Source organism: Pygocentrus nattereri, chromosome 17, assembly GCF_015220715.1.
Source record: "Pygocentrus nattereri isolate fPygNat1 chromosome 17, fPygNat1.pri, whole genome shotgun sequence".
Taxonomy (NCBI): domain Eukaryota; kingdom Metazoa; phylum Chordata; class Actinopteri; order Characiformes; family Serrasalmidae; genus Pygocentrus; species Pygocentrus nattereri.
In genome coordinates this window covers 19,938,658-19,962,677 of record NC_051227.1, presented here as the reverse complement: position 1 = coordinate 19,962,677, position 24,020 = coordinate 19,938,658, and the positions used below count along the sequence as shown (strand labels likewise).

The following is a 24,020-nucleotide window of genomic DNA, read 5'->3' as shown; positions in this document are numbered from 1 at the left end:
ACCGCATTCTAGTGCTTTCCGCAAATAAATCAACACTAATGACTAAATTACCACAGGAGGGACGCCTTGTTTGTAACCCCACATTATCTTTCCACGGCTGATTTTTATTCCGAACCATTTATCTATGTGTATTTGTAACTTTATACCCACTCCAAACAAATGATATCTGCTCAAACGAAGCATTTCTTTTGCCCTCTGCACAAACCCTGCTCTAACATAATCTATGATACATATCATTCTCTCTCAGCTACTTGGAACTGCGTCCTGCGCCAAAGGCACATTCAATTACAAGGTGCTATACTAAGCGGACAAGGTATCGGAGCTGACGTGTTTATAAGTGCAGAGCCAGCGTTGAAGACAGCTTAACATAGACGTAAAACAATAACTCACTGATTGTGCTTGTAGCGAACCCTCGTAACCAGAGCTGAGCAGGAAAAAAGAAATTGCTCAGGGGCGTCAATGCACAATGCTGACTTTGTTCGCTGAGGATTTGGCTGATTTGAGTGTGAAATACTTGCACGCGGCTGAGCTAAATGTTTACAGTGGTCTGCCACGGCAAAGGCAGAAAAGCAATATTTCTTTGTTATAATTTACTGTTGAGCGCGCAGCAGTCAGAAATGGTGCTGTGCATGTATCCTGATGTAATAAAATATGCTTCAATAGTTATGAAACCAGGAAAAGTTTCAGTGACAAGAGCTGTTATGTTCTGCCTCTAACTGGTGCAAAATGAGCAATATATTATATTATACACATATTATAAGACATATATGTATTAGATTATTTCTGTGCACAATAATGGGCTTTTCATTTCTGCGGTTGGAATTTAAATATGAAGAAATATGTACCAAAAGCTGGAAATGTAAATTAAAAGAACATTCCACAGATTTTTCAACACTTCTGTATAATGCAATTGTTAAGATGTAAATGAAGTCAAACAGAGTGGTCTGATATGAATAGTGCTGTTCTACACTCTCAGGAAAAAGGTACTAAACTGTCACTGTGGTAGTTCCCCTTGAGTCACTGGGGTAGTACCTTCAAGAGAACATCTCAATACCTTCATTCAGGGAACATAATTGTATCGTAATCCATTGAAACTATTTGTTAAGTTGTGGCTTATTTTATTGCTCTGTTTTAAAACACTAGATTATGATAGTGTACAAATACATACTTTTCACCTGGGGGAAAAAAAACATTTAAGGTACACAATTGGACTTTAAAACCACTGTTGTACCTTTAAGGGTACATTTATATTGTACCTTGATGAACAAAAATGTACCTGGACAGAACCTTTATTTCTAACAGTGTAGAGAAACCTCAGATTTTGTCAAAATGGTGGTGATTAAGGGTTTAACCCCTTACATGGCCAGAGCCCACTGGCAAGTTTTATTAAACACTTCTATAACCTAAGAATAGCTTGACCAGCCTGCAATGAAGCCTCTGTATTTACTGAATAATAAGGCTTAATGTGTAATAAAATTTTAAGGGGTTAATATAAAGGAAAGTTACACATAGGCTGTTGATAGGCAAAGTATCCCCCCACAGGGAACATTTTCAGATATGAAGAACCTCATGGACCTGGGGTGTAACTCTCTCACTCACTCGCACTTAGCAAGTTGAACATTTTCCAGAAGTGAGTTTCTTATAGCAGTTAAGTAGCTTTTTCAGTTTTGCATTAATGATAATGTGTTTGCTTATTGGATTTAGCATTATTTTATCAACATTTCAACTTTACATACAAAAACTCAGAAGACTGGTTCACTGATTATTTTGGCTAGTAAATAAATCGGTCCTATTTGCATTATTCAACATTTTCATATTCCTATCACCGCCACTACAAAGAAATCAGACTCAATTTCACAAGTTTCTCTAAATCCATCATTTAACATCAAACAACCCTGATTTTTTTTACATCTCAATGGTTGAACTGCACATAAATTTGGAAAGATTTGTGGAATTCCCCTGAATTCTCTCCAAGGAGCTCCCTAGCATGAACAACCTCTGTAGATACCTGCCCTGTTGTTTCTGGCCAAGGTTTCAGAGTTTGCTACTACTGAGAAATGAAGACACAAATCACTCTTGACAGTCAGAAGCGATCAGTCACAACAGCCAATCATCAGAACCAACTGATTTTGATTCTTGGTGCTTATTTTTCTGTTCTCTCTGGATCCTTCTGCCAGCCCTGCTTCCCTTTCTTCTTCCCAGGCTGCCGTCATTAGAATCGCGTCACTTCTTGTCATGAGAGAGCGGCCCTTTGGGCTTTAGCTGAGTAAAACAGACTAACTGAACCTTCTCCTGTCTGCTTGTGTCACTGATAAGGGGCTTACTCTTCACTTCCTGTTCCAGTGTGACTATGCAAACCAGGCTTATGGTCTTATCTAGCCCTTAAAGCTGACAGAGCAGAGTTACCATCCAACCTATGAGGTCAGGGTGGAGAGTTCAACAAGCATCTTCCTGTTCATCTTGAACACTTTGCATTAATGTGACTGAAAGGGGGTGTATTGAGTGTTAGACAGCGCCATGGCCATATGAAACATTAATATATCACTGCAAAATAATGATATAGGGACACTACAATGTTGGTGTGTAACCATGGATGTAGACCACTGATCTGCTGAACAGTTGAATCTATTAATCTATTAATCAAACCTATTTATAATACTTTTTACTTCTTCTTCTTCTTTTTTTTCAACTATTTACTAAAGCTCAGCATCTAACAGTTTCACACTGATTTGTTTCCACCTTTTAAGTTCATGCATGTTGGGAGACCTCCTTTAACAATAGGAGCAGTCAGTGGTTAGGATGAAATTATTTACCATTAAAATAGCCCTATTTCAGCCCTCAAGCTGAGATGTAAATGTGTCAGGAGACACAGAGCAAAATGCGCCATGTTGCGGCTGCAATCCTCGCTTACGGTCTGTGTTATTGCTTCACAAACTGAAGTTTTTTGGAGTAGGCAGCACAGACCTCCCATGTTTTGCTAATTTCCCCAAAACCTCTAACTTTAAACAGGAAAAGTGAAGTGGTTTAATTTCTGAGCAATAAGGGGCAATGTAAAAACAATATTGTTTTTACTGAAGTAAATAATATGTACTGTATGTAATATGTATGTAACATGTATTCTAAAATATTTGGTTCACCTCAGAGCAACATGAAAGCATCAATCTCCACAACTTTTCCCTAGGAAACCCAGTTGAAATAACTGACCTTGGCTGGACTTTTCTAAGCAGTTCATATATCCTATTACAGTCATATGCAAAAGTTTGGGCACCCCGGTGAAATGACATTTTATTGATTTTGTAAGTAAACATAAGTGGACACATCTTCTTGAGACAGCACATCTGTTTAATTGCTAAATTTCACATATTGGGGAGAAATTTGACATAAAATGTGGCCTGTTCAAAATTGATGGCACATTTTATATTGTATGTTTTATTTTTTTCCCCATTATGTTAAACTCAGCAAATAAATAGAAATTGTTCACTGATAATTCCAGAAAAACGCAATATTTAAGTTGCTACGCTGCAGAGGATTCATTAACTTTTTTCATTTGGATAATCAACAAAATGTAATTTTGACATTCAAACTTTTGTATACAATGTATGTCACTTGGGAGGTTATTGGCTAAATATGAATGATTAGTAAATACAATTTTTGCATATATAGGTTGGAATTTTTGGGATAAGATTAGATCTACATTTTGTCATATTTTCCAAAAGCATTGTGCAAATGCTTTTTCAGTTTCTTTCCTGTGGCTGCTTCCCCCCCAGAGAGAACATGTTTCTTTCCACCCCCAATGGAAACTACACATTATGCTTCAAAACATTTCAGACTGTGTTCCTGACATTGTTTATAAGTGGATGATGTAGTCCTACTCTATGTAGTCTGCTGTACTAGTGTATATAATGCTGTTCTTTAAAAAGTGACTACTAGAATTAATAGTCTCTCACCGTGGACGGTGAGGGCAGCCGTGGCCTCGGCTTTCCCCATCATGTTCTCAGCCAGGCAGGTGTAAGAGCCCGCATCCGCCGAGCTCAGCCGCTTCAGCTTCAGAGTGTGATCCTCCCGAATCTCATACCTGAAAACACAGAGCAATTCAAAAAGAGTCAATATGGACTTCAGTAATGCGAGGACTGTAATGCATGACTTTATTTTGACTCCACAAATGTCCAGATCTCAGTCTGTTTGAAATTAGACACACAGATGGATTCGTACCTGCCCTTGGGCAGCTCTCCGTCCTCTTTTCTCCAACGGACAGTGGGGACGGGGTCTCCCTGTGCTTCACATCTGAACTCTACACTCTGATCCACCAGCACTGACTGACTGCTCGGCCTGCGCACAAAACTGGGTCTCTCTGTGCACGTACACACACACACACACGCACACACACACGCACACACACACACACACACACACACACACACACACACACACACACACACACGCACATACACACACGCACATTCAGACATTTGAGTGGGATGATAGACACTCAAGTGGGGGGTGAAAAATCCAAGAATATAGTCTAACATCACAATGCAACAATAAAAATAAGAGAAAATTATGCTTAATTGCATAAATCAGATTTGCGTGAATCAAAAGCAACCCAGTCATAGTGTTATACCTGGACTGTTTAACAGACGACTAATATGGAAAAATCAGCGGAAGAGAGTAAAATAAATTATTTATCTGTAGTATGGTGCCAAAGTCAGATATAACACTTCATTTATTCAGTTTCCAGTACAAATCATTTAAAAAAAATGTATAAATAATTTATTTTCAGGAGATATTTCTGATTATCAGATATAAAACAATACACTTGAATGAGGAAGTGGAAAGTCAAGGGAAAAGTGGAAAAAACAGAAGTTTCCAAAATTGGAATTCAAAAATGTATTACAGGATACAAAAATGGAACACTTATCAACTGTGTGACCATGTGTGTGTGTGTGTGCACACATGTGTCAGCATGGTGTGTGTGTGTCTTTAAGAGGGTCAATGACATCGTTTGCTTGTCATGGAGACAGGAAAGCAAACTCACAACATCTGGACCATTTCTTACACTCCCCTGCATATAAACAAACAGCTGATGACTTGTACTCATCTATGACAGTGAGAAAGAGAGCGTGAGAGAGCGAGAGAGTGAGAGGGTGAGAGAGTGAGAGAGTGAGAGAGAGAGTCACAGAAAGAGCACTCGACAGAAGAAGAATAAGTTTGAGTTTTCATATTTGCTGATGTACATATTGTCATACGTATTGTATTTTGTTGAGAGCAGTGATGTATATGTATGTTACTTTCAGACCAAACAGGTCAAGTCTGGTGTACATTAATTTGTGTAACTGGAGAATTCTACTGAATTAATTCAAGCTGTGGTCCAACAGTAAAAAAATATTTTAAAAAGAATGAAATATTCAGACCTTAGATATTTACAAAGAGTACATTATGATCTACTTTGGCTTTAATTAAACAGTGAGGAGTCAAATATATACAAAATCATTATCGTTTACATCACACCTCCTAATGGGAGGTATCTGTCTTAAACCCTACATTGCAATTTGTGAAAATAATACTTACTTTATTTTTTAATAACTTTTTCTTTTAGGATCTTTTTCATTTCTTTCAAAAGGAAGTTGGAAGATTTCGATTCATCCTGACTTTAATTTGTAAATGAAAATTATTATTCTACAAATACCCAGAAGGATGAGTGGCTTAGAAAATGTGTGTATTCTAAAAATGCTGTCATGTCACTTTTTAGTCCATAAGTGGAACCGTATTTTTAACACTACACAAACATTTACTACACACTTAAAAAAGACGGCTCTTCAAGGGTTCTTTAGTAAAGGCAATGGCTCTATTTCATGCTTACATGGTTCTCTGCATGGTGATTCTTCTGGTTTATAGAGAGTATATGGTTCTATATAGAGCCTTTTCGAAAGTGATTCTATGTAGCACCAAAAAGGTTTCTTCTATTGTTATGATGTTGAGCTTGTATATATGTTTAATGCCGTATTTAGTGAGATCACACTCTGTCAGTGATTACTCAAGACTAAACTCTGCTCAGAAAAGTTTTTCACGTTTTCCTTGCTTTCTTTACATTTAAAGCTTCAAAGAATGTAGACCTTCTGGAACATGCAGGATCACAGACAGAAATTGCTTGAAGTGACTATTTTGACTTTACTAAGGACATGATGGACAGAAAGACTAGGATTTGGGACATGTGTAACAAAGCTGTCAATCTTTTTACTAAACTATACAGTAACTTCTCAGAGCTTTACATACCCAGCACAGTAAGCTCAGCAATCTCACTCTCCCGCTCGCCCATCATGTTGGTCCCCACACAAACATACTTCCCTGCGTCACTTTTCCGCGTGTTGGTGATCATCAGCTTCCCACCTCGTATCTAGGGCAAGAACAGAGGGTATTAACAAAGACATCTCAGTGCAGACGTCAACATAATTTCAGTTACATTAAGAACATCGTAACTGTGCACATATATTTGAAGATATATGTAGTGCACAGTGGGCATATACAGTACTGTACCAAAGAACTTTTAAAGACGTTATTAGTATTTTAAATCAGTCATTGTGTCTGTGTGTCTATAAGCGTATGTGTGTGTGCAGGGGTGGGATTATATATTTCAAAAGATCCAGAGATCTGATTACAGGTCAGGGGCCTTGGTTTGTTCTGAAGCACTCATGAGAGCAGTGCAGGGTCCTCCTTTACCTGACACACACACACACACACGCACACACCTTGAAACTGATCTGTGTATTAGGAGGACCACACGGCGAGAGTCAATGAGGGAGAGCAAAATGTGGCAGCGGGCAGACGGCCCCCTACCTGCCTGCATTTAAACAGGTCAACATGTGGGTTCACTTTATGGCACGCCATGTCATGTCTCATTGAACGTGAACCAGCTTGGTCAGTCGCAGAGGCTGTCTGTGCCAAGAGGGAACTAACTGCACTCCCCTCTGGAAGGCATGAATGATGGCTAAATAACCAGAAACAATGATCTAACACAACAGTTATCAATGCGGTTCCTACAGTAACAGCATCCTGCACAGTTTAGTGCCTGTCCTGCTCTAACATGCCCACTTTTACATAGGAAAGAATGATCTCACTATACTGGTAGATAATTTTGCTGGTTTCAAGTTTATTTCTTAAAATAAGCAAAATTATCTACCAATATAGTGAGATAATTTTACTTAATAAAATCTATTAAAAATGTCTAGAAATAAGGTAAACAGACTTGAATCAAGCTTTTAATGATCTTAGATTTATCGACTATATTTAAGATCATTTAACTTGACAAGGTACCAATTTTGCAAGTTTTTCTGTAAAGCTGCTTTGTGACAACACCTGTTGTAAAAAGCGCTATAAAAATAAACTTTGTCTTGACTTGACTAAGTGCTAAGGGGTGAAGCATAAATGTTTGATTCCACATTTAGTGATTTAAGTGCAGCACAGTGAATTTTCTTTAAAGCAAGTCAGACTCCCTCAACAGCAGCTGACCACATTGGGGGCATAAAATTAACATACAAGATAGTTAAGGTGCAAAAGGGAAGGTTATACTGAGCAGTAGGCTATTTTGTAGCCATGAAGTTGCCTGATGTAGATATAAACTTTAAAAAGTCATCTAATGTAATAATGCTTTGAACACGAAAAAAGGAAATAATTTTGCATGGTCTGTATATCGCTGTTGTCAGAAGAAAACCATGTCTCTCCAAAATGATTCAACAGGAAAAGAACAAACCTACTTTACTTTTAATGCAAGTCAATGAAACCAGACTGTTTTCGAAGTCATTTAGGCTATTTAATTTTCATTTATCATGAAATTTACACACAATGTAAAGAAAAGAAGGCATTTTCAAATTAAGTTAAAAACTGAAAAATGACAAAAATAGAGATATGAGGTTTTCTTCCAACAGCAGGGATGCACTGCTTTACATTTCAGCACCTCCAGCTTAGAACACCTTCCTTCAACCCTGGCATGTTTTGTACAAATCTGGTACATTTATGGAACAGGTGCATGGGAAAATGCAAATGTGCGTTATATTAGAAATTCAGCTGATCACCTATTTACTAAAGCTCCAGCATCTAACAGTTTCACACTGATTTGTTTCCACCTTTTAAGTTCATGCTTGTTGGGAGACCTCCTTTAACAATAGGAGCAGTCAGTGGTTAGGATGAAATTATTTACCATTAAAATAGCCCTATTTCAGCCCTCAAGCTGAGATGTAAATGTGTCAGGAGACACAGAGCAAAATACATCATGTTGCGGCTGCAATCCTCGCTTACGGTCTGTGTTATTGCTTCACAAACTCTGTTGTCTTAGCCGGAGTAAAGTTACACCACTGTGGAATGTTTTAGTGGGAAAGAGCTTCATTTATTCACACCACCATCTTTTCATCACCGAACTTTCGTTTTTGTTTTGTCTTGAGATTCTTGACGCCTCCATTATTTCACTGTGTCTTTTAAGCTCTGCACCTCAGGAGAGAAGTTGGTAGGCGCTTCTACGTGCGGTTTGAGGTCTTCAGTGCAGCCTTAGTATAACTTCATTTCAGACGTATTGTGACCATGTGTGGCACCATATCAAGATATGTTTGTGCTGCATTTAAATCACTAAATGTGAAATCAAACATTAAGGTTTTGGCCCTGAGATCGTTCATAATATAAAGAAGAGAACATGCTTAATCAGATCAGCTCATATCAGGTTGCATGATAGTGGAATTAGTAATACCTACAGGACCCTCTGAAATGATCAGTACTTAGAAAAAAAAAGTCTGTTGTTCATCAGCTGGAGAGCCATTTACAAGTTGCTAAAGACTCACATGTACTTAGACACTAAAATATGCACAAGAATAAATATCAATTACATTTCTAGGGGTGACCATAATTGTCCGTGTATATATATATATATATATATATATATATATATATATATATATATATATAGATAGATAGATAGATAGATAGATGTATATATAGATAGATAGATATACACACACATACATATATACATAAGTATAGACACACACATACATACATATACACAAGCACATTTTATATACATATATATATATATATATATATATATATATATATATATAAATTCTATTTTCAGACCCTTTTTTCCCCACAAGGGTGCCAATAGTTATGCACAATAAAACTACAGCTGTAGCACTGCAGCAAAATACTTTCTGAAGTCATCTCTGCTGTATGAGTCAAAACTCAAAACGTCTCAATTAAGTGGCCATCCGACCTCTGGACGTCATGGGAGATTTCTAAACCCTTCCCAACCAGACAAGTTCTGAATGCTTCTGAAGCATTCCTGGGCCCTGCTGCCTCTCTGTTTAATATTAATGGTGGAAAAGAGCCTTTAAACAAAGGAGTGGAGGGAGGCAGGAGGAAGCAGGAGAGTTTATTTAAGGCACCCCACCGTGCTGGAGAGGGTTTGAAGTGTCATTATGTTACTGTTTGTTTGAGCTAGGGCTTGATGGCACATGGCTCCAAAAGCAGATAAGGTCAGGGCAATACCGATAGATGAGAAGAGAGAGAGAGAGAGAGAGAGAGAGAGAGAGAGAGAGAGAGAGAGAGAGAGATGGTGCAATACCACTTTTTCTTTTTTGATACCGATACTGATTTTGAAGCCTTGAGTACTGGGACCAAACCTGATACTCAGTCTGTATTTTTTTTTTCTTGGAAAATGGCTAAGCTTCAAAACAAGCTATTTTGAACAGCTACTCAAACACTCGACTATACCAATTATCATATATATATATATATATATATGCCCCGCGATGGACTGGCGACCTGTTCAGGGTGTATCCTGCCTTCCGCCCGATGGCCACTGGGATAGCCTCCAGCACCCGCCCGCAACCCTGAGGGAGAAGCGGCTTACAGAATGTGTGTGTGTGTCTATATATATATGTATATATGTGTGTGTATGTGTGTATATATGTGTATATATTTGTATATATATATATATATATATATATATATATATATATATATGTGTGTGTGTGTGTGTGTGTGTGTGTATATATATATATATATATATATATATATATATATATATATATATATATATATATATATACACTGATTGTTGTTGTTTACAAGCTCTCTGTAACAGGTTTCTCTCTAACTCTGCCTGTTTTTATTGTACTTTCAGGTGTTCCGTAATACACTTGTCACACTGCCTATCTCTTATTGAAAGAGACAGAAAGTGCACTAAAAGAGAGTGAAAGAAACCGGACAGACGGAGCTGTTGAACAATGGCTAAGGGTCAGAAAGAAGTGTGTCAATTTCCAGCTTGTTGACTGAGAGCCCAGGATATGAAAACCAGGATGCAAAGCCAGCAGAGGAAGTGTGATTCATGCTGAACTGTTTATATTCAAGTAGGCTATCAAAATGATGGAGTGTGAACCATTTCTCCAGTGTGTGTGTGTGTGCATGGATAAGCCCCTGTGCACGCTGGGCCATCAACTATTTTTCATCCAGATCCCCCCATTTAGGCCCGAAACAAGTGAAATACCCAAGCAGCACCTTTTCAATCAGTCCAGTGTGAAAGAGCTGCACCCCAACATCCCTCTAGAAACACCGGGGGGTTGCTAAGGACACCCACAGGCTGGGCATTGTGTTAGCAAAAGCAGGGAGATAGCTTTATCTACAGCTTTTGTCTGCTGTCATTTGGTCATGCTGATAATGCAGAAACAGTGAAATACGCACATGCAGCTCACAGCGCTACCATTGAGACCCTGCTGCATTCAGCAAGCACAAAATCCCCCTCTAATATACAACAAAAGCTTCTGAGACAATGCACATCTGGTGCTAAGTGTTGTAATAGCTGCAGTTAGAGCTAAAGTTGCTAAAGAATCAGTACAACACAACACAACATGCACATAATACAGAGTAGCACCAATCTCATCTCCAGCATTGCTATCAGGTAAATAAGGGTAGAAAAGAACTGACTGGATAGTGGAGGAGAAAAAGAACGAGTTCAGTCTGATTTTGTAACAAATCTAGTTACTTGCAGTGTAACAGTAGCCATGTTAGCATTGCACTAGAATAGTATTACAAGTATTACACTAGAAATGCAGTTACTTTGTAGTGAATAGTCAAATTTTGTACACTTGTTTTAATTTGGTTGTGAAAACGCGGTTTTGTATGAGTCATGTTAACAAAAGCCCAAGTAGCTCGTAGTATTACAGTAGAATTACAACTCCTTGATAGAGATGTCTTGATACACTGTTTTTTCTCCCCAGTTTGAGTACTGCAGTGCTGAGTAAAGGTCAATTTGATCATGTTTTCATAGATAATACAGCCAAATATATGTAAATGTACAGCCAAAAAGAAATGCTAAGCTTGTAATCAAATTAATTTAGATTCTGATCACTTGCTAACCAGTGAATGTACTTCATTTTTGTACATGTACAATGGAATACACTCCAAAATTCTATTGTTTGTTTTTCTTTTTCATTTTTATTTGGTGCTGGACAACTTTTGTGAAAATAACCATCACACAGTGTCATGAACACACTATTTTATTTCTCTCTAATGTGCACAGTAGCTGCTCCTGTTTACCTGTTCTATTTCTGCTAATGCTGTTTAAAACCAGAAGCAATGTGGCATGGATGATAATGTTTCCTCCATGGTTTTGTTTTCACATGACTTGCAAATGAAAGCATGGCAGGAGTGTATTTTGTACATGCTCCTGCTGGCACGCTCCTTGCGGTACCTGGCAGAAAGAAGACTCCAACTGTAAGCCACTCGCTTGTACTTGTATACTTGGTTTTTGATGAAAATGTAACCCAAACACAGTTTAAGCGCTGATGCTGCAGATCGGGCTTCCCAATCCATTAAAATATGCCTGGGTCTGTTTTTCCTTTTAATTTAATCAACATATGCCTATTCCTACATTTTAATCCTTATTTAAAGAAACTTTATTTAGAACAGTTGAAATTCTGCAACTGTTTGTACATTCTAGCCTACAGCTCCAAGAGCATTTCATGAGCCATGTGTCTGTATAGTGTCAGAGTCACAAAGTCTCACGGGTGTGTTATTACTACTCAAATGTCTTCTGATTTCCAACATTGCCCATGCTTTCAATCACTCATCCCAAGAGGCCTGTTTTAGCACAGGTGCGAATGCAATTTTCTGTCCAGCCACAAAAAGAGGCTCAATAAAACGCTGTGGCCTCTCAGCTCATGCTACACCACAGCGCATCCCACTGCGTCATCACATTTTACCAGCAGTGGAGGGTGAAAGAAGGGCGGCTGTGTGTGAGATGTGAGCATCCATGTGGTATAGTGTCTGCTTTTATCAGGCGCCATGCTAGAACACAATAAAAGAGCAAATCCCCCTCTAATGCAGAGGGGGCCTGGACAGTCAAGGCCAGCACGGTGCATTCCGGCACGTTCTCCAGTAAATCGGCTGGGTTTTGACCTGCTACAGTTTGAGCGTCATGTTTTTTTTTTTTTTTTTTAAAGCCCACCTCAGCTGTTTTTCTCATTAAAGAGTCCTAGCTGTAATGCTGAGTGAGTATATGTAAGGGCACTCATAAACATTCACTAATCATAGCTGGAATGATGCAAAAGTGCTTATGGAGTCAAATAACTGAACTGAACTAGCAACAACATTATTGTGCGTGAAAATTGTGCACAGCAGATTTTACACCTTGCTGTGTAATAAAATGTACTCGTCACACTCACACGCGCACATACAGTTATTACTGAGTAGTACGAGGTTTTTTAAGACATACAATAAATTAAGGGAATTTTTAATTGGTAAGAGGCTTAAAGGAGAATTCTAATGGTGTTTTAAAACATCTCCATTATAAATGGTTAAGGTATAAACAAAGTCATAGTGGCTTGATGTAAAATGCACCATTACAGGAAACTTACAAAGTCAGAATTGTTTACAGTGGTGGGGATAGGAACCAGACGTCTGAAGAGTTTAATGACTCTAAAACACGTGTGAGGCTCCAGTCTTTGTGGGCCAAACACTGCAGATTTCAGCTCACTGCGTCATTAAACACACCTGATTTAGCACATCAGGTAATAAGTCTTCATCAACTGGATTCAGAGTGTTAGATGAGGGTAAACGTGGGTCTCTGCAGCACTGTAGCTCGGAAGATCCCCAGTTTAACATGCCTGCTCTAAAAGCTCATGGAAAGCTAGTACATGAAATCTACATGGGGGGAAAAAAACACATTGTTGGGCACTGTTTTACAATAGTTCAGAGAGAAAATTCTGGCCTAAAACCTTTATTTATTTATTTATTTATTTTTATTTATTCAAGGGAGAGGTACATGCAGGGTGTATTCAGGCCAGTTGTATTCAAAAGTTTGTGCACACCAATCAAATTATGTTTAGTTGATTTTCTACATGAAATCTGCACATTTTAATGCACAATTATTTTTGCTGAGTTTAACATATTGGAAAAAATAAAGTTAAAATTAGTATATTTTATAATTTAGGCATTATTATTTTTTTTAATATGTTAAAAATAGCAAAAAATACAACATTAAAGTGTGTTCTCTGTGGAGAATGTGTTAACTTATTTTCACCTAGAATCAACAAAACTTTTTGACCGGGGTATTTAAACTTTTGCATGACTGTGGACACTGTAACCTCTGGTTTCTGTTACCACCACTGCAAAGAATTCCGGGTGGGCCAGTTTCTCTACTTTAATTACACAAATCTGTGGAATTCTCTTTTAATTGAATAAGAATATAAAACAGCATGTGGCAGATACTGCATTTAAATGGGTGCATCCAGTGAGCTCTATTCATTACTGTAAGAGAGACTAGCAGGAAAACAAAAAAAAGCATTAATATTACAAAAATGGCCTACATACTGTGCAGTAAACATAGCCCAGTAATCATGGTTGCATTTATGTAAAAATCATTAAGGGAAGATGTGCAAATTGAACCTAAATTCCAACACCTTCCTCCTTTGGGAATATTGAGCTTACTCTAAATCCACCTCTGTTAGCCACGAAGGGCTGAGTCTGAATCTTCCCTCATACTGCCAGCAGCCTGATTAAAGATAACAACCCCCAAATCACCTCTTCCTTAATCCCCTATAAATAAATGAAAGGAACTCTACATCTTGTCAGGGCTGTGCTGAACTCACCAAGGTCTCTCTCGCGCTCTTGTAATAAGGAAAGAGCTGTGATTGATTCCATGACTCTGTTCCTCACACACTTAATTAAAACAAACTAATTGGTGGCCCAGGTTCAAAGACTGCATTTAATCAGCAAAGCAACTTTTCAGCCCTCTATGTGTTGCTGAGGCCAACCTCCATTCCCCTGCGTTCCTGAACACCGATGAATGTGTCCCATTCATTCCTAAAGACAGGGTCGACCACAACACCACTTAAACACTCTGAAATGGAGCCCCAGTCAGTGTTCTCTGCTTGACAAATGGTTCAAAACTAGATGTTACAAATCTGTTAAATGAATGCGCTACTTTACTTTGCAGTCGTTTGCAACCGATTATCTGGCCATAAAAAGATTCATCAGTATTTCTTTGAGAAGTAAATGAGAATTTCTTTAGTGCCTGGAGCCCTGATTTACAATGGGCTAAGTGGAGTGTGTTATTAGTTCTGTCTTTAGTGAGGATGTTAATATTTCACAGTATTATTTTAATGGAAATACAGGCACATACCTACAGTACTGTGTAAAGGTGTTGGGCAACTTGAGAAAATCATATAAAACTATTTTTCTGGGCTTTGCTTAAGCGCTATATGGACTGGATGTCTATAATACAATTGTCTATTCAGTATTAAAATGCTCCCATCCCATCCAGACATTTCTAGTAGGCTGCATCTTCTACGAATCTGGATATTTGTGTCATATGTGGTCATAGAAAACTAAAAGTTGATAACAATGTAAATATATAGTAATTCTTTATACCTGTAGCTGGCGGAATAATCGCCTGTATAATCAGCCTGTGGGATCTTGTCTTCCTGATACACTTTATTTTCTCAGAGTAGAGAGGATGGAAACAAAGTTCTACCAGACTGACCAAGGAGATGATTGAGAGACTGTTCCAAAGCATCCATTGTTATGAGGAACAAAACAGAAGAAGGGTTTTCTGTGGATATGCTCTCTAGGAAACTCAATACGGAGAGCAGGAGTTGCCAAAAACCTTTTTCTTCCAATGCAAGGTGATCTATGTAAAAAATCACTGAGATGTGTGTAATTTAGCATATGATTGTCTCAACAGAGGAGGGAGAAAAACCCACATGGCTGATATGGACGGTAAAGTAAAATCACCTTCAAAATTAGTCCTGTCACAAGCAGAGATTTATTAATCACTATATGACTATGTGAAAAAAATTAATAATTAATAATTAACAACATGGTAATGCAGAGGTGCACAACCCCAGTCCTGAAGGGATAGTTTGGTGACTTATCCACTGAAACACACGATTACACTTGTCTATTAATTGGCAGTGGACACTATGAAAGTTTCACATTATTGAACTACTGAAAGTACTACATACTTTGTAATAAACTTATTTAATAAAGCAGCTAAAACACTGCTTTCCAAATGCTGTTCTTCAGGGTCAATTATGAGCGAATAAGGCAGATTTGACCAGGATTAAATAAGCAGGCTTAAACTGTGATTTCCTCACAATGTGGCCTAAGACTTTTGCACAGTAGCGTGCAGAAACTTATGAGGACTCACCGTTATGCGCTCGTCTCTGTCGTCTACATTGACGCCGTCTTTCTTCCAGGAGATGGTGGGCTCCGGGTGGCCGCGAGGGGGCTGGCACTCCATCACTGCTGGCTCACCCGCTGCCACCATCACATCACTGGGGTTCTGTCTGAACTCATCACGGAGAACTGCAAACAGACAAACAGACCAGCATACACTTCAGAAACGGCTTCATGGCTTCTAAACATCTGATTTTGACTCAGCAAGTGTTCTTTGGAAATTTGTAACTAAAGGCCAAACAGACACAAACAGAGCCAGAGTGTTGGCTCGACAACATATAAAACTGGAATTCTAACATCAATGTTATAGACAATTTGCAGTTATCAACATCAGCATCAGGGCTGTGAATCCAGATGAACTGCAGCTGACCTGCTCAACAACAGCTGACAATGGGCTGAGCAGTAAGCAGCCAGATTTAGCAGCATAAATGCATAAACAAAACTTTCTGGGCTGGTCCTGTCACTAACTGCTGTTAAAGTGCAGAGCTAGTGTTAGATGCTCTGCTGAGATGAGGTAGCGTTTTTAAAGAGGTGATATGAATAACACAGGATGTGTTTTTGCATTAACACACATTTAAAAAAAGATCTCCGTGTTTGGAGTCCTCAGCATTTACTGGAGTTTTCCTCTCACGCCCCTGAAGCTGCTCCTGTCTCCTCCACCATCCTCTGTCTCAGATCAAAGCGAGGCGTTCTCTAAGTAACCTGAACTCCTGACTGCCTGCAAATTCCTTCAAGCCTTTAAGCACTTAATTGGCCATAAGATCCCACTTTCTGCTCCTTGTAACAGCACAGCGGGCTCAGCTCTCCCACCACTTCTTTAAAACCAAAAAAAGGTAACAGCATCTGAACCTCTGTAAAAGGGAAAGTGTTCTGGGAGTGTGGAGAGGAAAAATGGATCCTCCTGCTCTCTTTATCTCGCTCTGTTATCCTTATCTGACCCTGTCCATACTCTTTACAAATCATTCTTTCTGTTTTTTCAACTTGGACAGTGCTGCTGAATCAATAAGAGAAACAGTGCTGTTTCCAGACAGATGTGGACAGTATTACTGATATAAACACAAATACCTGTGTGACACTTTTCTATGATATGGATTTCATTATATTGTATACAGCCCATATTGTACACCCCCCCAAAACATACTGTACACCCCTGAAACTATAAGATTTAAGCACAGCAGATGCTCTTTACATTGTGTGAAACATTCATAATGAATGAACAGAAATGCTCCAAACTGACTTAATACAATCATTTTGTATTAAATTACAGTAAAAGCAAAGAACATTTTTGCCCTGTCCTAAACTTTTTTTTTACAGGATAGCAGTGAAATTAAACATGAACTTGAAATTAAACATACATTTTTGTTGTCAATGTGCAATTAAATAAATTCAAATTCAAAAAATCCAAACTCCAAAAAGGTACATTTACAGGAAAAAGCAAAATATTCGTAACTTTTGTTGGTAATGTAACAAGGTTTTATTTCAGATAATTGTGGAGCATTTCTATTGGTCCATTCATCATAATATGTACAGACAAATGAAAAAGCAGTTTTTGTGCTCAAAACAAACAAAAAAAATTGAGATGTAGAGTTTGATATCGTCATGGAGCATTCATTATCCAGATAGTGAAAAATCTGATACCCCTATTTTGAGATAGGAAACACCAGGCAAGTGCTGCTGTGTGAAGCATGCAGTCTAATGATAATTGCAAATCTGCACAGGGACTCTACATCTCACACTGCAGCAAGGCTTTCTGAGGAGGATTTGACAAGCCTGCATGAAGGATCTTCCCTTTGAGTCTCACTCTCAGCTGTGAAGCTCAATAGCTAAATGCCTTTTTTTAAGGCATACTCTCTCTCTTCATCTCTTTTGTTCTATCACGTGTGTGTCAAAGTGCTTGTTTCTATACATTTTTTTAACAAAAATGTTCTGACTAGAGATAAACAGGAGTAATGTACAAAGCCAGCACACCTGGCTTGGCTTTGTAAAGTGCTTTTTACAAAAGCTACATGTTTATTACTGAAAGAGCAAAATACATTTCATTGGTTAAAAATAGTGATTAGTTTGGGTTTACGCTTGAAAAATTCTACAATGTGTAGGTATATATTGGCCCTGTGATTGACTGACAACCGGTCCAGGGTGCACCTTGCCTTCTGTCGGCACCCTTGCGACCCAGAAGGACAAGCGGTTAGAAAATAAACATAGGGCACACGTATGACCTCAGGTCCTCACACTGTACAAAAACACAACTGTGTGTGTGGTGCCTCTAGCTGTGCTCTGGCATATGTCTACAGAGCAAGATGGCAGAGAGCAATGTGGTGGTTATAAACTCTGTGTGTGCTCACAGTGGGATCTCTTTGCCTCCTCCTGCTCTCATTAAAGCAGCACTCCTTCTTCCCACCTCTCTTCACAAAAAACAAGGGATCATTGCTGAGAGAGAGAGATAGGGAGTAGCTTAAAGTGTCTAATAAAGGCTATTAAAGCTTAAATTGCAAGAACTCTCCAGTACATGCAGAATGTGTGCATGTTTGTTCCTCATAATGGATCTTATTTGACTTTAATTAAAGATAAAAAATGATATTCAGTTTCGTGGAATACTAGATGCACAATTTAAACACCTAGCCCAACAGTTTTACATTTAACAGTCCCTTTTCCTCTCTTAACAAGCTGTGGATTCAAGACCAACAGCCAAGTTCAACAAACTTGATATGCAAACTTGATGACTAATCCGAAAGCACCAGATTAGAATTACAGTTAAAAAAAAGACCTTCAAATGCACAAATTCTTAAGGCCCTTGCTACAGTCAGCATGTAGCCTTTCAAGCACCCGCGGATAAGTATCAGCTCCCCTAACAACTTCGCTGCTACTTCTTCAGCAAAATTGAAAACAGATGCAGAAATGTCAAATTAAAATGAGATTCGCTCTGCCGTGCCTCCGACATTAATGAAAATGAAGACCGAATACCACACACAGACCAGGGCGGCCTGATCAAATGAGGTCTGCTCAGCGGAAATGAAAAGATTTCACTAAGCATCCACAGAAGTCTCCGGGAGTATTCCACTGGAGCCATTGGGGAACTGGAGATTTGCTCAAAAAGCACATCAAACCCAAGGCCACTGCATGAACGGGGAGACCGTACATGGGTTTGGGTCTGAGCCCTTTCCCTTAGGACAGTGCTGACCCTTGGTCATAACCTAAGTCAAGACTATGAGGAAGTCACAGCATTTATCAGCATAGATGAACCCATTAAACCAATGAACATACAGCTCTGGTGATCTGGCATTCAGCTTACGATGATGGCGCCTTGTGATGTGACTGCCAGAATGCCTTGTGCTCCAGACAAGAACGCTTCTGTCTGAGCAACCACCACTGTCACCGTCCAAAAATGCACAGTCATGGATAAGCTCAGGGTACTGGGACGAGAAGAGTACAATAACAGGTCTGCTGTATGAATGTATGAATGCAATTGGTCCCAGATGTGAACCCTGTTGCACTCAGCATTTTAACCCACTTTTTCTGTCCAAGTTAACTTGGATTGCTGTCCACACAATGCCTGCTGGGTATAATGCAATGGACAGGGGACAGATTAGAGAGAGTTTATTTGAATTTCTTACCTCACTCTGCTGTGATAATCAAAACTAATGTAACAGATCAGCTGTCAATCAAAAATAGTACTAGAAAGCCTTTAAAATATAAATATCTACAAAAACAGCTAAAAAGAGCATTTTGATAAGTAGAAATTGATCAGGCTCTGTTTCTAACTGCAAGAATAACCAGTCTGAGGGTTCAAACATCCATTATCATCACGTGAACTGCTAATTAATAAATGTACGCATTGACAAGACACATTTTAATTTTTTTTTGAGCAATTAAGTATAATCGAGTAATTGTGTGTCTAAGCACTTCACTCTAAGGCTTTGCATTGATATATCACTCTCAATTCATATCCCCAAACACAACTCAGGAATGGTCTTCCATCTCCCCATATACACCCCCCTCTCTTCCTCCCTCGCTCTTTGACTCCTTTCCAACCCCACTCCATCATCACTAACTACTTCCAATCACTGTGCTCTGTGGGAGTCCACTGGGACTGCACTGCCATACCTTTCTATTGTTAATGTACAGAGGGCTCAGGATATGATCTACCTGCCTGTGAGTCTGCAGGGTGGATCAATATCCTCCTCTCATTAGGAGCAGAGAGTGAGAGGTGAGAGGAGAGCACAGATGAACCCAGGGGTGGACCTGCTCAGCGGTACACAGCAAGGGGCTCAAGAGTAAACCAACACCACCTGAAGTCATGTACACTGGGGTTAACACCTGCTCTCTCTCTCTCTCCCTCAATTAATTGCACTTGAATAACAATATTATATAATAACATTAATAAATATAATAATAGTCGTAAAGAGATCAACAGGACATATTTCACAGGTTTGATAAGGGTCAGGGGGGCTAGGATTATGGGAGGGGGGGTCTTACAATCTTTCTCTCTCTTTTGATTCCCTTTATCTCTCACTACTCCATTCTCTTTCTTTCATTTTTCTACTCCCTTCTCTCTCTTTCTCACTTTTCTACTCCTCTCTCTCTCTCTCTCTCTCTCTCTCTCTCTCTCTCTCTCTCTCTCACACTCTCATTTTTCTACTCTCTTCTCTGTCTTTCTCACTTTTCTACTTCTCTCTCTCTTTCTCTCTCTCTCACTTTTCTACTCCTTTCTCTCTCTCACTTTTCTACTCCCTTCTCTCTCTCATCCCCTCTTTCTTGGTGAGCTCAAGCTTCACTTCAAAGAGAGGCCTCCAGTCATACTGAGTTGACCCCCAGCATCTACACACAGAGGACAGTCTAAGGCAATAAGGCAGTATGGTGAGGGCGTGTGTGTGTGTGTGCGTGCGTGTGTGTGTGTCTGTGTGTGTGTGTTTCACAGCTAGAGAGAAAGTACAGCATGATTTCAGAGGTAAAGAACCAATGGGGGGCAACCAACACTCAACCAATTTGATCATTTCATCTCTTCAGCCTGAGACCATGTGTACATCCGTCTGTGTATATCAGAACTACAGAACACAGCTTCAGCCAGAGTGACAACTCTAGACATCTGGCAGTGACGTAAAAAATTCAGCCATATCTGAACTAAATAAACAACTACAGTCAGTTAGAAAGTAGAATATACAGTGCTGTAGTCAGTCGGCAGATAAACAGAGCATTCAAAAGGAATGTCATTGATTTTTTTAACATTTCTGCCTAATTCAACTATTTCACCCATTAAGATGTAAAAACGTCATTCAGAGTCATCTGTGATATGATGCATTACAGACAAACTGACCAAGTTGGATTTCTTTATAGGGGTGGTGACAGGAATCGGGGGTCATGATGCCTGCAGCACAAATACAGCCATTTTATTTTCTACCAAAAACAACCAGTGAACCTACATGTGAGTTTTTTATGTTATGTTTATAGTAAAATAGTGGCAGATCTAAAAGATGTTAGCTTTCTTCAGGAACCATTTTCCCTCCCCGCCATTAAAGGATTATGTCCAAACAATCAGTAAACTGTTGCTCTGGCATCAGTTACTACATAATGATTTCATGTAATAGCTTTCTGTGAGGGAGCTTTTAGAGGCATTAAACTCTTCACAGGCTGGTTCCTCTCACAATTCTTACACTAGAGGATTTCACATTAAACCAGTCTGAATGACTGTGTTTACATCATAACCATTTAATTATGAAGAAACAAAGCACTGCATGTTCTTAAACACTGAGTAACGAGATTCATTTCACGCTCCCCTCCAAAAATTCAAAGGCCAAACTAGATGCAATAACATTAATAACTGCCTCTAAAACTCTTGTAACTGCCACTTGTAAACTCTCAGGATCCAAATTAAATAAATAAGTGATTCCATCTCATAGATTTGCTAATTAGCATCTTAGCAAAGTGTATGTGCTATAAATGACAGATTGTAAATTTAAATGCAAACATATTCACAGAACAACAACTGGGGTGCACAAAAAAGTGGAATGGATGATCAGCCTGAACAAAGTTGTGAGCTCATTGGGAAAGCTGCTATTCAGCCTTTCAGAACTTTTTTTGGCTAAGTCATCCAAACACTTGCAGTCTTACAGACCATGTTTTTCTTGTTCATTGTTTTTTTTTTTCATTCTCCTTTGATATTTGAATGCTATTTTATTAATTTTTTATTATTTTACAGTTGCCCTGAGTACATAGAATAATTACAGTCCTCGGGTATGTGAAAGGTGCTCTGTACATAAAACTTTAATATAATTATGACATCTCTAATTTAAAATCCCAGCTCCACCACAACAGTTTTAAAATTACCTGTCACTCATTGTACATAGTCTCTCTCTCTCTCTCTCTCTCTCTCTCTCTCTGCTCATCCTTAAGCTGTTAGCCCTGTGTGAGCCTGCAGAAATCAAACAGCAGGCAGATGATTTTACTGCCAGATGCTTTGTTTGGCAAGGTGACAGGACATGCCCTCCTTCAACTATTCAATTATCCAATATTGTGCTTTTCTACAGTGTCAGACCTGTGAAACCATGTAGTGTACTTTAGCTAGGTGATTTGCAGCCTGTTGCGGTAAGTCAGCAGAGAGCACTAGCAGGATGACTACAACTTCTGTAAGAAAAAACTTATTAATGAACCCCTCTGGCCAAGTCAGAGAAGACCACAATGTTAACTAGATACACACTGTGTAGCCAAAGGAATGTCTTACAAATCCAGCTTCGTTTGTTCTGATTGGATTGTTTAGCTCTGCTTAGTACTGAATTTAGTATTGTACATGTTATGTTACTTAGTGGATATTTCTGGCAGAAATGATCATTTTGGTCCTGGTTATTCATTTTTTAGGTTTTTGTATAAATTACATCTAAAGCATATGTTCTCCTAAACTACAATTATAAAAATGTCAAATGCCAAAGCTTAAAGGAAATCAGTGTGTTTCAGTGTGTTTCGTCACTTTACTTCTACTTGTGTCTAAGAGTATCTTCCAGATGTTCATCACTGAATATCACTGAAAAAGCTTGTTTCTTGTGTAATCGAATTAGCATATCCAAATACGTCTTCTTCCTTCGTATTAAGGACAACATTCACACTCATTCTCTAGTGCAGTTCTGAGATGAGTCTTAAAGTTGTTCTCTCAAAATCAATTTTTATCCACGTTCAGAACCAAACAAATTAGTTTCCAGAACAGCTGCATTCATGAAACTGCACATGTTCAATTCTAACCCCATTCTAAAGGATATCACAATAGGACTTCCTAAGGGGGCAGTCATGGGCTGGAGGTTAGGGAATCAGCCTTGTGATTGGAAAGTTGCTCCCCTGAGCTGACTGAGGTGTCTTTTAGCCTAGACACCTAACCCCCAATTGTCACCGGGTGTCATGGTCAGGGCTGCCCACCCTATGGGCAAGTGTGCTCACTGCAACCTAGTGTGCGTGCGTTCACTAGTGTGTATGTAGGTGAAACACTGCACAAATCGGTTAAATGTGGAGGTGAATTTCCCTGTTGCGGGACTGATAAAGGGTAACTTAAGTGATACTTTTTTTTTTTTTTAAATCCCACAAACGGGGAAATTCCACCTCCACATTTATCCCATCCTCAAAGTGAAACACCACATACACACACACACACACAGACACACACACACTAGGGGGCAGTGAGCAAACTTGCCCAGAGTGGTGGGCAGCCCTATGCTCAGCGCCTGGGGAGCAATTGGGGGTTAGGTGTCTTGCTCAAGGACACCTCAGTCATGGACTGTCATAGCTGGGGATTTAACCAGCAACCTTCCGGTCACAGGGCCAGTTCCGTAACCTTATCCTTATGGGTTGCAGGGTGAGCAGGAGCCTATCTCAGCAGTCATTGGGCGGAAGGTGGGAAACAACCTGGATTTCCTAATATATTGCTCTTGTATTTATGCTAGATTCACCCTAAGGGTAGATTTTCAAGATTTTAACAACATACAAATGTATCTGCATACTTGTAATAATACCGGTAATCGACTGGAAAAGCTGTTTAAAGCAATTAAAAAAGAAATAGTGAATGAGTATCGATATAGGGCAAACCTCAAATTTTCAGTATTGTATTGGAAAAGATCTCTATTTAAAATTAGACCCATCAACACTGGTACACTCAAACAAATATAGTCTCAGAAACAGCTAGCCTACTAATAATTAACCAAGAGAGCTCAAGCTCAAGGAATGTTGTAGATCCCCAACCAAGAGTGTTGTAAACAGCAGGAGCAGAGTGGTGGAGTGCATGGAAAATGAGCAGAACTCCTCTTCAAAATTAATTATGTGGAAAA

General features: G+C 39.0%; 1 protein-coding gene across 11 annotated transcripts in view; it reads right to left on the bottom strand.

The window, feature by feature from the left end:
* The window catches only part of robo1 (roundabout, axon guidance receptor, homolog 1 (Drosophila)), a 331,113-nt gene that overhangs the window by 54,576 nt on the left and 252,517 nt on the right, over positions 1–24,020 (bottom strand). For all 11 annotated transcript variants that reach the window (XM_017707190.2, XM_037546677.1, XM_037546676.1 and 8 more), the window contains 4 exons: positions 15,692–15,849; positions 6,274–6,394; positions 4,213–4,351; positions 3,948–4,075 (listed from right to left, as the gene is read on the bottom strand). In XM_017707190.2, coding sequence (XP_017562679.1) covers positions 3,948–4,075; positions 4,213–4,351; positions 6,274–6,394; positions 15,692–15,849 — 546 coding nt within the window. The remainder of the gene's footprint in view (positions 1–3,947; positions 4,076–4,212; positions 4,352–6,273; positions 6,395–15,691; positions 15,850–24,020) is intronic.